A 15,160-nucleotide genomic window follows, 5' to 3' on the forward strand; every position below is an offset into this window, starting at 1 on the left:
TCCTGTCTCCTCCAAGGCAAGCCCAGAGGTCCTGCTGTGGGTTTGTCAGGGCCTAAATCAGCCCTAGGTCACAGTCAATTCCTGCAAATACCCACATGCAATGAAGCCAATCTTGTTAATAATGAATCAGTTATTATAGGAGAGCTGGTTTTTACAGTGCCTGTAAGAGTAGATTGTAGCTTTCCCGCTCCTGGAAGTCTGAGTCAATTTATCTTTATATCAACAATAAAGCAGAAAGGGCAGAAATCAAAGTAAGCAATGTTTTTATTACCGCTTTTAAATAAAACATTGTGCCAATATTTTTCCCCTAACATTACATCTTTATTTTCTTAAATTTATTGGCAATTGCTATTTATCTTCATTTCTCCTTTCTTTTGCAAAGCTATCTCATCCTTTGATTTGCTTCCCCCAGAGAATGTGGTACCTAATTCTTTTTATTTGTCCTTGATAAATCCCTGATTAATTGTATGTTATAAGCTATCCATGCGACATTGTGTCTTTCATTTCTAAATAGGCTTTCTTTTATGAATATAAAGAGCTAAAGCTTTTCTTTCTAGAGCCAAAACCAAATCCAGACTCAACATTTCCTTTAACAATAGCAAGGCACTTCAAGTAAGATTCTCAGCACTGTGGAATCTCCTTCTATTCCCCCTTTGTGATCAGCAGAGACTCAGACCTTTAGCTGGGCACATCCTCTAGTAGATAGATCTGTTATAAATGTGGCTGTCACTTCATCTCATCAATTAGAAGGACTCTGCAGAATAACTTACTTCATCCATTTTAGCTTCAAATATGCCATAATTTGTTAATTTGTAAGCACTTTTGTTTAGTTGCTGGATTCAGGACTTTTTGCTGTTTAAAATGTGTCCTGTGTTTGGTTTTGAGCTGACTTGTCCTGCTGGCAGAAAATTAAATCATACACACATTAAGAGGTTGATGGAAGGAGGCATTGCAGCCTGGCATTGACAAGCAAGGCATAGCTGTGGTGTATGTTGACATGAGATATGAAAATAAAGTGAAGGCAGGAAAAAGGAGGAAAGCAGAGATGTGAGTTCTGTCTCTCAACCAAATTCCCAAGCTAAGCTCCCTGAGAGGTGTCAAAGATGTGCCTGAGAAAGAAGAATACAAAGACAGGTCAAGAAAAATGCACAGATCTACAGATCTAAAATAGACAGTCTGTCAGGAAAACGAGTATGTTTTGAAACCAATGTGCAATGATGCAAAAAAAAAAAAAAAAAAAAAAAAAGTATGTCACCCTTATAGAGCTTTTAAGGCAATACCACACTGAAAGGAAAGGGGAGGAATCAAGGCTCTCTCTGGCTCCTGTGAAAACCAATATCCAAATTAACTGTTTTCTAAGAGATTGGGTGGAAGTATTTGAGATCTCTCGTCCTCAACATCAGCTGATGTCTTCTCCCATCTATTCCCAAGGAGAAATGTCCAATGATGAGATGGAGAGGCAGCAGACGGAACCAGCCCTGCTCTGACAAACCCAGGGACTTCCTCAGATCATTTCATTCCCTGATGCCATTAGGAAGAGCAGGCAGTGGCTCTTGGAGCACAGGAGAGCAGTGGCTGTAGCCAGCAGGTCTGTAGTTGTTAACATTGGCTCTTTATTGTGGTTGCATTGCCAGGGGTGAACTCAGTGGCTAATTTCACAAGAGTGGAAAATCGAGATCCACTTTCAAGCACGGTGTGACTCTGAGTTCCAGCAGCTCCCACGTCTGGGTTTAATGCTGCCGTCCTCTGCTGTGCAAAATGAGCTGAACAACCAGGAGCTTTTCAGCCATACAAATAGCAAAGTGTTCTAGATGACTTTGTTGTTGGGAAAGCTATCTGTGTGATTATGTTAGTTTAATTTAATAGCAGGCTGTTTAGGTAAATGAGCAGGGAGGCATATGAGTGTCTGCAAATAATGTGGAGCATGATTGCAAAATGCTGCTGCAGGAGATGGGCTTGTCTGGTCCTTGTCAGGGCTCTCCAAACACCCTTGAGCAGGAGAGAAGACTCTTCCTTAACCTTGGACAAAATCCCTCTGAGACAGAGACCCGAGGGTGAACCCTGGGCTGAAAGGCAGTAATTTGGCAGGTTAGGCAATGTCAGATGTGGTAGAGCCTTTGATGAGTTTGGACTTTATTATCAGCACAACGGAGTCTAGAACAGTATGGACCCGCATAGGACCTGAAATTAGATAGGTTTTTTTTTTTTTTTTTTTTTGTGTTTAAAGATTTTTTTTTTTTTCCCTTTTGGAACCTACACCTATGGGATTGACTGTTGTAGTGGAGCTGGTCTGAGAATAGAGCAGTCAGGGACTTCTCATCTAGAATTGCATCCGTAGTCAAAGGGGTATTTTTAGTGATTAGAAGTGTGCAGTCAGCTCTGTAGGGTCGAGGAAATGTCATTGCATCCGAGAGCAGCTTTCCAGCTGTGGCTCCATCCTGTCAGACCTTGGGTCACACCTCCCTTCCCACCATGGTCCACTGCTTCCCTTCCGTACCTTTGATTAACACAAGTGAACTCCTTGCTTTTCAAAAAGTATTTTCCTCATTTATGAAAATAAAACCCTTTAACTTGGCTGAACCAGCTTGTTCCTGAATCTAATTAAACAGCCCCAAAGTTTTAGCTCTTGCACTGTGGAGCTTTTCAAGGAGAAGCCGCTCTCCCTTCCTCTAGAATGGCTCTGTTATTGTTTTAATGATCACTTCACCCAGGAGTTTTCACCTCTGTTTCCCTGGAAAAATTAAAGAAAATCTAATATATTGATACAGATGATCCATTTCATGTGAGTTGGTGACACTCTCACCGTGACAGTACCAGAGAATTCATTGCTGCAGGAGCCCATTGAATCTAATATTAGTGGCTGGGCTTTTAAAGGACACTGGGTAGTTTTATGCCCTGTTTCTACCTGTCTGAGTTAAGATAATGAGGGTAATCTAATATTATGCTTCAGGGCTTTAGTTACCTGCCTATGGGGTTCAGAGGAAACTCTGCTTCCAGGGACTGAGCAGAGTTTAATTGGCCAAGTGCTTTATCGTTTGTGTTTCATTTCCTCTGAAGCCTCAGGTATTGGCCACTGCCAGAGGACAGGTGCCAAACTGATGACACTCAGATTTTGTCTCCTTTTAATATCAGTGGGCTGCCAGGCAGATACACCAACATTTCAGCTCCTCCCCCTCAACTCCAGATTTATGCTATCACCAGAGGAGTTTTCTGGCTTTCCTCCAAAGCCCTGAAGAGAAAAATGCATTTTATGTTTCACCAGCAAAAACCACGAGTCATCTGGGATTTAAAAACTTCTAGAAGAATCATGGCATCTGTTATTTATTTAAAGATAACAAAGTGATCTTTTTCTGTGAATGAACGTTTTGATCATTGAAAGGAAAATTAAAAAAAAAAATCAGAGTCACACACATATAATTTAAGATTATGCATCTGGGGTAGGGGCTTTTTATTTTGTCTCTCAATATATATCTTTATATAGCTCTTCCTTGCTTAAGAAGGAAATCTATTTTTGTTTATATCAAGTTTCTGGGAAAACTCTGGCACCTCTCTTATTATCAGTAAATTTGGGATCAGTGTCCTACCTCACAAATGAGCTTTTATCTTCATCTCCAGTGGACTGTACAGCTGCTATTTCTTGGTCCTTCCAGTCCTCAATCTGTTTATCTCCTCCTGAATTATCTGTTGTAATTAGAATACATTTTCTCATCTCAAGGGGTAACCAGCTCCAAATGAGTGTTCTATAAAAGCAATTACTTTTGATATTAGATATCTGTACATAAAAACACAGTATTTCTTCCAATTAAAAAGCACTAATGAATTTTGTGTCTAGAGAGGCAGTAGCCTACGCAGCGCTGCAGCTTCTGTGAAGTCAAGGAACAAAAGATGAGGCAACTGTAAGAGGGCAGTGGTGTGTGTGCTGCACCACTGAATAGCAGATTCAGGGAGAACATGGCTCTGCAAGGACATCCTGTTCCCTTTTGTCCCCAGCAGGCCTTTTGTCAACACTGATGAACCAGATCCCTCTCCACGTTGTGCCAAGATGACTAACACAGTTTGTCCTGCTATGCCTGTCTTCTACACCTGGCCCTCAGTCTTTTTATTTCCTCAGATATTCCTCTCCTCTTCCTCAAAGTATTAAGTCTTGCATTTGGCATGGGGCAGCTTTACCAGAGGTGGACTCCTTCCCTCTACAGACACAGAACTGTCACCTTTTATCATCTCAAAATTACCTGAATGACTAGGGAGCTTTTATCACGAGCTATTCTACAAAAAGGATCATTTCAGAAACACCTTGACCTTGTTATATTGTCTTCATGTCTTCATTATCTTTCTTGCACCTGGTTCTTGTCTTTATTGATGGTGAATGCTTTGGGGTGGGATCTGTCTCTTTGGGCTCATGTAGCATTTTCTGCAGTGGTATCCTGAGTCTGGACTACATTCCATAGAAACTCTAAGGAAAAAGTTGTTCTGGCCAAATCCTGTCCTGGTAGGAGTTACCATGTAGGAATTAAGGATTAAAGCATCAATGTGGTGGGAGCAGAGTGTGTAGGATGGAAAAAGGGTCAGCTTCCAGCCCAGCTGCTGAGAACAGCCCCGGGCACCTTCATGGAATTTTCCAAAAAATGTATTTTGAGCATTTGACAGATATGCACATGTTGTGTCTCAGAGTGCTCTCTGCAACCTGGAAAAGTCCCTGTTTTGAAGAAGAAACATATGGCAAAGCACACAAGGGGTTGGATATTAGTCCTCTTTCCAGATAATTCACATAATTTCCCAGGCTCCTGGTTCTGCACTCCCTGCCTGGCTGGCTGCTGGGAAAGGAGCAGCCCCCTTTCCCAGAGCTGCCAGATCACTTCATCCCTTCCCCATCATTCATCTGCTCACAGATGGATGATGTCTTATAGCATTGCCTCTCACCTGGGCACCAAGACTGAGAAATGCTGTCTCAGACTTTCCACTGGGGTCTGGAGATGAGGTTAAGCTACAAAACCACTGCACCTCCTGTTTCTGGAGACAAAATGTTGCATATCAAGTGCTTCAGCTTTACAGGTTGTTGTACTTTTGTCCTTTTCAAGCCATCAGCTGCAGGATGCTGTTTGTCTTCTCCCTGATATATCTGCAGAGATACTTGGGGCTGATACCAGGCACCAGGGGACATAAACTTTTCAAGCAAGGATGCAGCAAACTTGAGTACAACTATAAAAAAAATAAGACTGTGTTCTGCGTTTCAGATAAATGGAAGTGCTGGAGTCACTTAAATTAGATGGGGTTTTGTTTGTTGCTCTCCAATTTCCAAAAGTTGGAGCTTGTATCCCTGTGGGATGTGATTTGCTGAATGATGCTGTACGTAAAATAAATCTCCTCCACATTCAGCATTCTTTGTAGCTCAGAAAGTGAGCACCTTTTGATATGGGCAAAATTCAGATCAGTTCTCTGGGCAGCAAATCTTACATATTATGTAGGCTTGCTTCAGGGTCATGGTGGGAGAAACTGGTTTGGGATATGGAAAGTTGGGATATGCAGAAATTAAAGGCCAGGCTCTGTTTAACATTTAGATTGAATCATGAGCTAGACACCAGCAACTCCCCATGCTGCTTGCTACTGTTTGCAAAGTTGGCTGAAACACTGTCAAATAGTGAAATATTCCCAAATAAGTTTTTTTTTTTTTTCCTGCATATTCTTGATTCTCATGCTTGCAACAGAAAAATTATTTTAGTTTTTCAGGTTTAATATTGGTGCAGTGAACTGCCAATGCATTCACTGAATTGATGCCAGTGGGGCCGTGCTGGGTGTGTGTGAAAGAAAAGGGGCTTCTTACACCAGAGAGCCTTTCTCTGGTTTGAGCATGTTCTTTTAGAAATCATCAGCTAATAGTTATTTTTAGGGATCACTAAAATGAAGTTATAAACAGCTGGTGAGCTGAGACCTTTAGCTTAGTGTTGAATGGCTCACCTGTGCTGTACTTTTCCTCCTCCTCCTCCAACCAGCTGCTTTCCTTGTGCACCTGCTTCCCTCTGACATGCAGCTCCTGAAGGAGGAAGATCAGTGCTTCCCTCCATGCCTCCAGATATGCCATTCTTTGAGGCTGTAACCTTCAGCTGAAGCTTCTAGCTGCAGCAGAACGAGATCACAAAATTAGCACAATACAGTAATTCAAGGTGGAAGCATTGGGACTGATTCAATAGTTGCTACTGCTTTAATTCCTGCCTCTAAACTGTTTGGGTTTATGTAAAAATAGCTTTAAAAGACATTGTAAGCTGAGTCTTGTTTAAGCTGTCACTGAACCTATTCCAGAATCTCTGAACCTTTTCCTTTTATTTGCAAAGCTGTAACTGGAAATGCTAAAAGTCAACTTTGTCAATCTATGTGGAGTTTATATTGTCCCTAATTTTTTGTTGTTGTTGTTGTTTGTTTAAGCTAGGATCCAAATATTTTTACTGCTTTACATAGTATGCAGTCATATTTTCAAGTGAGAAATAATAATTGAAGAAGGAAGGAAACAACTGTTTTCTGATGAGTTTTATGTTTCCTGTGTAAGTGTTTCATGAGTCACAGGTAGAATTACTGAGTGACTGTGTCAGGTTTTTTGACCTATCTCAGCTGTTTTAGAAGGAAATATTTTATCCCCTCCTTTTAAGGTGCTAGAAACTGAAATACTTTTCTGCAGCTATTCAAATGTGCAAATGATGGAAGTGTAGATAAAGCCCAGAAGTCTGGCTTTGGAGTCCTTCTCAAGCTGGGGCTGAGACAGGCCAGCAAGGGCATTTTGGAAATTTTGCAGCAGTTCTCTCAGTGTTATGACATTCTATTATTATTTTGAATTACTTATTTTTATTTTGATTTGTCAGAAGTTTAATTTTATCTGAGAGCCTTGGCTGAACCTAATTTACAGCTGCCTATAATTGTGTTGCAAATAAGAAAAAAAAATGATAGTAAAATAATCACAGCCATAATCTGATCTAGATTTTGCCGTAGTTTCTCATATAAATCTCCTTAGTACTTTTCCCATTGTGACAGGGTTTATGATGAAAAATAGAAGATCTCTTTTCTTCCTAGAAAATGATGCATCCTGTGGAGTAATTAATCTGGTTAAGGAACTGAGGCTGGCTTGTTCTGCTCTCCATTCTCCTAACAATTTCTGTCCTACACAGAAATCTCTGCAGTGAGAGCAATAAATTTGAAATGAATGACAGACACTAATTATTTGTGACCTCATTGTCATCTGCAGCATGGAACAGTCTATGACCATTCCCAGTGTATCAGCTGCAGATATTTTTAGTCTAGAAAATTTAAAGAAAAGACAGCTTGAAAAACAGCTGCTCACTGGGCATCCCCTTTGTGCACATCCCCGTTTCAGAGCTGGCCCCATGATCTCAGTCCTTGGCTCTGGCTCTGGGCCTTGCCCTCGTTGGCTTCTGATGCTGTGGAAAAAGGGGTGTGAGTTAGGGCTGCAGGTGAGTAACCCAAAGGTAAGAGAAGGAGCTGGAAGTCTGCAATGAGCTTCAAAACAAGAAGAAAACAGAAAAGTGCTCTCAGATGAGGGCCTGGAGGATGTGCTGGGGGGTGTTCACCAGGCTCTGCTTCAGCCAGGCTGGGATCCCACTTGATACCAACCTATTTTTGTGAAGATGCTGCTGATCTGAAACTTCACTTCTGTGTGTCTTTTTTTTTTCTTTCTTTTTTCTTTTTTTTTTTTTTTTTTTAAGCCTGACCAGTGCAGTAACTGTGGATTTGGATGTTAGCAAGTCATCACTGTGACATAGAAAGTGATGGGAGGAAGCTCTCTGTTGAGGAGAGAATTGCTGAAGCAACAGCAAATCAACTTTGAGGTGGAAAATGCAATGCAAATATGTGAGGCATGGTCTGGCTAACCAACCATGCATTGAGGAACATTGCCTGTAATTGCTGCCTCTCACACACATGCACATAGATAAAATACAGTATATTCATTGTTCCTAAGAACTTCCAGAGACACTTTGGTGCTCTTTTTGAAGAAGGCAGCAATGTGATATCATTTATTTAATTGCTGCTTTATTGTGGTCAATGTTACTGCATTACTGGGATAACTGTCAGGCAGACTAAGCTGCAATGTGGTAGCTGGAGCAAAAAGCTCACAGCAATATGCTCTGAGAGGAAGTCAGACAAATGATGACTCCTTCCCCCAACAAGATCAGATCAGCAGCACAAAGAGCTAGAATATCAGACTTAGACAAAGGTATGTGAAATAATTGTCACCATGGATGGTTTGGCAGGCAGTCTAAGCAATTCTCTCAGAAGTAAAATAGCCAAGTGCTTGATGCTTCCTGTGGGGTGGAAGTTTCCTTCTCACATTGCTTGTGCCATAAAGACTCAAATGTTTTGTTCCATAAATTGCAAGAGAATATAGTATGAAGAATAAAGTTTTCAACCACTGGAATTAGATTTTTGCTTCAAGTCAAATGAGCACAACACATCTTGGAGACCCTTTCATTAAAGCAGGTCAGTTAATTTTAATGAAGTCATCTTCAATTTGCTTTGATGTTATATCAGAACCTAGCCCAGATGATTCCACATGAACATCAAATGAATTTCCACATTATGGTCTTTCAAGGACATAGGCTTTGTCAAGTTTTCTGGGGTTTTGACTTTTAAAGTGTTTAATTTGACTCCTTTTTTTGGAGGGAACTGCTGACTTTTCTCAGAAACTGAGTCCCTTTTAGATTCCATATATTGGGCATGTCAGGCAGAGCTTGCAGCATCACTGCAGGTGGTGTCTGTTAAGTCTAAGACTGTATCATGCAGGAAGATTAGGCTGCTCTGTTTTTCCTTTTGAGTGGGGAGAGATGTGGAGTCTCAGACATGTAATTTCTGTAATTACTCAAGCAAGGAATCATTGTCAGGCCGGGCATGCAGGGCCCTCTGTTCAAATTTTTCCAAAGGAAAGTCAAAGTGCCAAGTAGCCTCTCATTCTAAATTGGAACAAAAAGGACAAATGTTACCATTTTCTTCAAAATGAAGCTCCCTAAAATGTTTTCAGAATATTGAACATGGATTGAAGTGCTTCACTTAATTAGCTAGAGGAATTTCTCTGGTTTGAAATCCAGACTAGTCTTGAGTTTTAGTCATGTTTCAGTGCATGGTGATGAAGAGCATGAAGGCATCAAAGACAAACACAAGTAAGATCTGTCCTGACTCAGCACCACTGATTGCAGTATTTATCTATTTCTGCCAGCAGTGTCTGAAATTCAGTAGCAGAATTCCTTTTATGTTAATTTGTGTGTTTGCATTGTTGCACTTGACCTCAGCACAGGATTTCGTCATAAGCACTGCAGGAGAAAATGCAAAATTTTACTCTTTCAGGTCAGTAATGAACCAGGCTGGTTCATTCTCTGGGCTGTGCTGTCATTAAACAGTGATGCTGATGGAGCTGTAACAAGTAAAAACATTGTTTGCAGTGAAGTGAAAGAGAATTCCTTCCCAAGGGTCTGAACTGCCCTCTTACTGGGACTTGGAGAAGCAGTCCCACGTTTGTACTGCCATGTGTGTTTGTTGCTACAAATGCTGACAGTTTCTTTCTTTTTAATCATTTAGTTGAAATAATGGCATTTTCCTCTTGAAAAAGTCTTGATTTGAAAAATGTTGGGCAGGTCAAGCTCTAATTGCTTTACTTGGTGTCATAAATGATTTGGGGAAGAGTCACACATTCCTGTATGGTGTTCCCAGGGTTATTATAAATAACTTTATCACTTATAATGACTTGTTGATAGTGAGCCTTTGGAAAGGAAAGCTTTGACATTAAACACAGGATATTTGAGGAGCTTATTTATGAGGATTCAGCACCAAATTAAATGCCTGTTGCCATGGAAGAGGTTCCTGGTGATGTGATCATACAAGCATTTTTATGTTGGTTTAGTTTTGTTTTATTTTTATTTTTGAGCTGACCAGTGAATGAAACCTGTAAATGCATTGTTAATTGGCTGATTTCTCAGCACTTACTGAGTGCCCAAACTTTCTGCTGCTGTGAGCTCTACAGAGCTGAGTACCTTACATATTTCATTTGTCAGATGTGAAGTGCAGAGGAAAACTGGAGCGATTCCCAGGTGGAGTGTCAGCTCTATTAAAACAGTTTTAGCACATCTTTGTGGCAACAGGCTGGGCAGGGTGTGTATTTGAGTCCAAAGGATCCATCTGTTGACTCAGGCAGTGAATATCAGATTTATCCTGTATTTCCTACCCAGCAGAAGCTGGTGGCCAGTCCATAGCTGTGTCCCCAACACAGGAACCAAACCTGGACCAGGGCTGCAGAGGTCCTGGAGTCACAGAGCAGGTACCAGAACTGACACTAATGTGGAGTTAAACTGGCACACCCACATGTGGTAGAAATCCAACATCTCTCCCTTAAAATGAGTGAAGCTTTAATGGGCTACACGAGGAAACCCTTCTGTTCTAGTGGGGGAAATTTTTTCGTAATTATCGTAACAATAATTAGCCATTTTGGAAAAAAGAAGGAATCGTGAAAGCTGCTAATTGATTCTTTATAGTTTGTTCATTATGCACAGATACTACAAGATGTGTTGATTTGGACTTTGGTTTGAGAAGCTGAGGATAATTTCCACAGAGCCATGAGGGCTTAAGAGCTGGGAGTTCAGATCTCATTTATCTGAAAACACTCTGTGTCACAGAAGAGGTTCTGTCTATACCCTTTATATTAATAATTTGATTTTTGTGTCTGTTTCATTTAGGTCTGGCAAAGCCCATGGGATTAGTTGAAGGTCCAGGAGGCTTGGGCCAGGGGGGAATGGCTGCTACCCTGAGAGATGATAGCCATGAATCAGAGACTAAGTATGAAGAGTATGGTTACAATGCCCAACTCAGTGACAGGATATCACTGGACAGGTCCATCCCTGACTACAGACCTAAAAAGTAAGTTGAATTCTGCATTATTATTTGGAGTAAGGGATTGATTGTTGTTCTGCTGACCCATGGTGCCATTCTTCTCTTCACATCCCTTCCTGGCTGGAATATGACAGCAGTTACTTGTACAGATACCCCTGAGCTGAGTGAAAATGAAATAGACCAACTGCCATCTCAAGCATGAAGTGCCAAATTAAATGCATAGCTAATTCTCTCAGTAGTACATTAATATGCATGTTCAATGCCTCAGATCAAAAATTAAATCAGGATATTAGTGCTTTTTGGGTTTGGTTCATTTAGAAAAAGCCTTCAGAGGTGGCAGATTTAGTCTGTGCCTCTTGTAGTCACGTGCAGTGGGAGGGGGGCAGTGCAACAAACACTTTATAGTCACTGGTCCCTTAAAAATAACCACAGCTTATCAAATCAATTGTCTTTAATTGCATTTGATATTCTTAGAATTGTTTAGTCAGGGTTTGCAGTGTGCTGAAACATGGACTAAGTGCAATCCATCGGGGCCCTGTAATTGCAGTAAGGTTTTTTTTGTCTCTGGAATGTGTGTCTATTTTTATTCCACTGTTTATAGTCTTCACACGCCTGTGCTATGCTTGACATTGCAATTACATGTTTATTATTTGCACTGATTTATTATATTTTGTATTAAATAACTTTCAAATCTTTCATATTTATGGAGTTATATATTTTCCAGATGAGACATCCACACTATCATCCCATGAATGACAATCAGTAATGTCTTAATGCAGAGGAGATCAGCAACAATGCCTAGTTGCTCTCAGGAGACAGAATTGAAAAGAATACTTAATTAATTTCTAATAATAATCTTCTGTTTTAAAAGACCCACTGGGGCTCCTAGGCAGAACTGAAAGTTAAATAAAAAAGTATCTTATTAAATGGTGAGAAAAGTTTAGCCAAGCTAAACAGCTGTGGTCTGTGAGTAGATTACAATTGAATTAGGGTTTTAGGCAGTTCAAGCTGCCAAAACCAAAATTTCAGCCTAACTACAAATTTCTTTAGCTGTGTTACATATTAAACTGATCTCAGAAGTATTGACTCAGCGTTTGTTTTCTCAAACCCTTGCTACAGAAAAGAAAACTCAGGTATCAGAAGAGGCAAAGAGAAAACAATGTGCTGCCTTGATACCACGTTTGGTGCAGGTACACATTTGTTCAATGGTCTCATCTCTCCTCTCTTGATGTATCATAAAAATCCATCATGGAATTATGCTGGGGAAAGACGAGTCTGTAGTTATGCAAATATTGGAGCTGTGATCTGGCCCAGAGATCCTAAAGTCAAAGTGAAGTTTCCCAGATGAAGGTTGGTGAGGTTTGACCTGGCTGTTATTTGCTGCTGTGGGCAGGGGGATGAGGATAAATGAGATGTGTTCTCCTAGGAAATGCAAAAGCAAAGGCTGCAGAGCTCAGATCCAGCTCAGCAGCTGTCAGAGGCATGAGACCGTTTGCAGTGCAGGGATGTTTCACTTCAGATTATGCTCTCCCACAGTTTTGCTTAGAAGCTTTGATGAGTCACTCAGAGGAGCTTTTTGACGTTCTCATTGTGGATATCTCATCAGGCCATGCCACATGATTAAATATCTGTGTTACTGGGAGAACTGCCTCCCTTGTCATGTTTGGACACTCCTGAGGTGGTTCTAGTTAGATCTAGAAGCTGCAATTGATGCACTTGCCTCTAGATGAGTCACAGGAAAACCCTTCAGACTGAATTTGTATGGAAAATGAGTGAGAGTGTGGAGAAGGCAGAAGGTCTTTGTATAAGGAGACTTTTGCCCACTTTAAGGTTTGCGAGCAGCCCTGAGGAGGACGTGGTGGTGCTGGCTGACATGTACTCAGCATGGCCCAGTGCACTCAGAGCCAAACCTGTCCTGGGCCCATCCCTCCCCATGGGCACAGGGAAGGGAGGGGATCCTGCCCCTCTGCTCCACTCTGTACTGCACCCACCTGGAGCTGCACCCAGCTCTGTGGCCCCAGCACAAGAAGGACATGTACCAAAGCTGAGCCTGACTCTTTGGCTTGGACACTCTGCTCTAATTATGTTTTGGAGAGAACTGAACCTCCATGAGCTTGAGACTGACTTTGAACTACCACTCTTGTCCAATTTCTGTCTGCAGACTTGCCCAGTGGTCTCCCCTCTCCATTGCTGATCTTGTCAGTTTGCTTGTGATTTATATTCATGTCATTCCCAGAACTGTTCATTTTTTAAAGGAGAGGTCTTTTCATTTTTAAATTGAGGAGCAAGGTAGAATCAATGTCCAAGGCCATGTACAAAGTCCATGGCCAGCCTGTGAATAAAGACATTTGAATTTGCATTCCCAAAGTATGAAACTCTGCTTTCTCCCCATTCTGGCTTCCATTTGAAATATTCAATCTATGTATTTTCACAAACCAGTATTAAACATATGAACTGGGAGAATTTATACTCAAGTCTACATTGCACAGTCACAATTTATGAAAGTAAACATGATTTCAGTATGCAAACTCAGGACTTGTAATATTCCAAGCTTAATGAGAAATATTGTATTTTACTTCATTTGAACTCCCCTCTTACCATTGTCCACTCTCTTATTCTGATAGAATAAGCCTTCTACTCCATCTACAAGCATAGGTTCATAAACATTTGGCAGTATAATTGTTTTTCAGGAGGTATTTTCATCCCCATGCAGCAAATTAAAAAAGATGTTGCACTACAGAGGTGCAGAGTCAGCCAGCGTGACCAAGAAGGCTCCTAAATTGGAGTCACCTCCCCCTGTCCTTCCACTGCAGCAAAGTCCCAAGCCTGGGTGGCTACTCCTGCCCTCGAGATGCTTTTCTCACATTTTGTTCTGCTTTCCTACCTGCTGCTGCCACTGCTTTTATTCCTTTTAGCTCAGAAACCTTTTCTTTAGGATACAAATTTCTGTTGGTACAGGAGACAAGAGCAAATTTTGTGCATGTTGTGTTTGTGTGCCAAATAGAGGCAATGGCAGTAAACTTCTTGCTTGTGATTACAAGTCACAAAATAATTACAAAATAACAGTTTGATTCTAGCATGGTATGACAAATATATCCCAGCTTTTTCTTCTCAATATCAGAGATTTTAAAATATCTATCAGAGATGTATAAATTATATAATATTTGAAGTTTTTCAAGGGCTATACCACTGTAGAAAATATGTTGCAGGGAGCTCAGAATGTTTAATGTCCTGATTTTTCTTCACAGCAGTAAAGTATTAGCAGGACTTCTAGCCCTCACTAAGACATCTTATTTCCTCTATGAAATGGAAGAAAGAGAAGCTTTTCTTGTAAAGAACAGGTTATTTTTGTTTTGCAAGCACACAGCTAAGCAAGAGCTTGTTCTGTGGTTCTCTGGGAGAAGCGTTATTTGATGGTGAAGTGTTATTGGAGTAATTTCCATATATGTTCTTCCATATATAAAATGAATGTCATAATTGAAAAAACCTGAGCACTAAGTGAAAATAATCTCCTGATGCCAATGAACCTTGTGTGTAGGAAAGCCTAAGAACTTGTATTCCTGGCAGCTATCCCTCCCAATATGTGTAGGTGTAGAATTGTCCTGAATCCTGCCCTTGGGAATGCTGTAAAATCTGCTGGGCTCTGTCCATGACTCTTTAACCATAATGCCAAAGGAAAAATGTTTGACTGAATAGTTAAAACAAGACCTGAAGCAACAGAGCAGAGATTTTGGTGGAGATTTTGAACTTCCCAGGCTCAGCCACCAAAACCCCTGCAGGCACTGGGCAGAGGAGAGCAGGTTTCCATGTGTGGCTACAACAGGCTGGCAGAATTCCTCCTCCTGCCCTTTTTGGGGAATAACAGCCTCCACTGCTGCCAGCTCTAGCCAAAATATCAGCCCCTGCTCCAGTAACAAAGGATCAGACTCAGCCCTTCCCAGTCATGCATGAAGGCAGAGGTGCTGAAGCCCCATGTGACAGTAGATTTTGACTTTGTCAAAGTTAAAGAAAGTAGAAAAAGTCCAAAACCGTAGGGAATGTCATTCAAAGACAGGGGTAAAGGCCCCCAAACTTACAAAAGCTGTTTGTTTTACAGTGTAAAATGCTGGAAAATTGGGAAGTGTCAGCTAGCCAGATGCTTTCAGACATAAGCATTGTCTCTCAGGATAACATCAATTCCCCTGTTCTTTTTGATGCACAGGCTGGATTGCAAGGGGTTGAATTGAACAGGTGCAACACCTGTAAATCCAGCATTTTCTATCTTTCTATCACTTGACTTTGC

At 41.0% G+C, this 15,160-nt stretch overlaps 1 protein-coding gene across 1 annotated transcript in view; it reads left to right on the top strand.

The window, feature by feature from the left end:
• GALNT9 (polypeptide N-acetylgalactosaminyltransferase 9) overlaps positions 1–15,160 on the top strand; it is a 126,099-nt gene that overhangs the window by 13,678 nt on the left and 97,261 nt on the right. Inside the window, exon 2 of the mRNA XM_041488777.1 lies at positions 10,725–10,905. Within this exon, the coding sequence (XP_041344711.1) occupies positions 10,725–10,905 (181 nt within the window). The remainder of the gene's footprint in view (positions 1–10,724; positions 10,906–15,160) is intronic.

This window comes from Pyrgilauda ruficollis, unplaced genomic scaffold (genome assembly GCF_017590135.1).
Source record: "Pyrgilauda ruficollis isolate IOZ18807 unplaced genomic scaffold, ASM1759013v1 scaffold9, whole genome shotgun sequence".
In the NCBI taxonomy this organism is placed as follows: domain Eukaryota; kingdom Metazoa; phylum Chordata; class Aves; order Passeriformes; family Passeridae; genus Pyrgilauda; species Pyrgilauda ruficollis.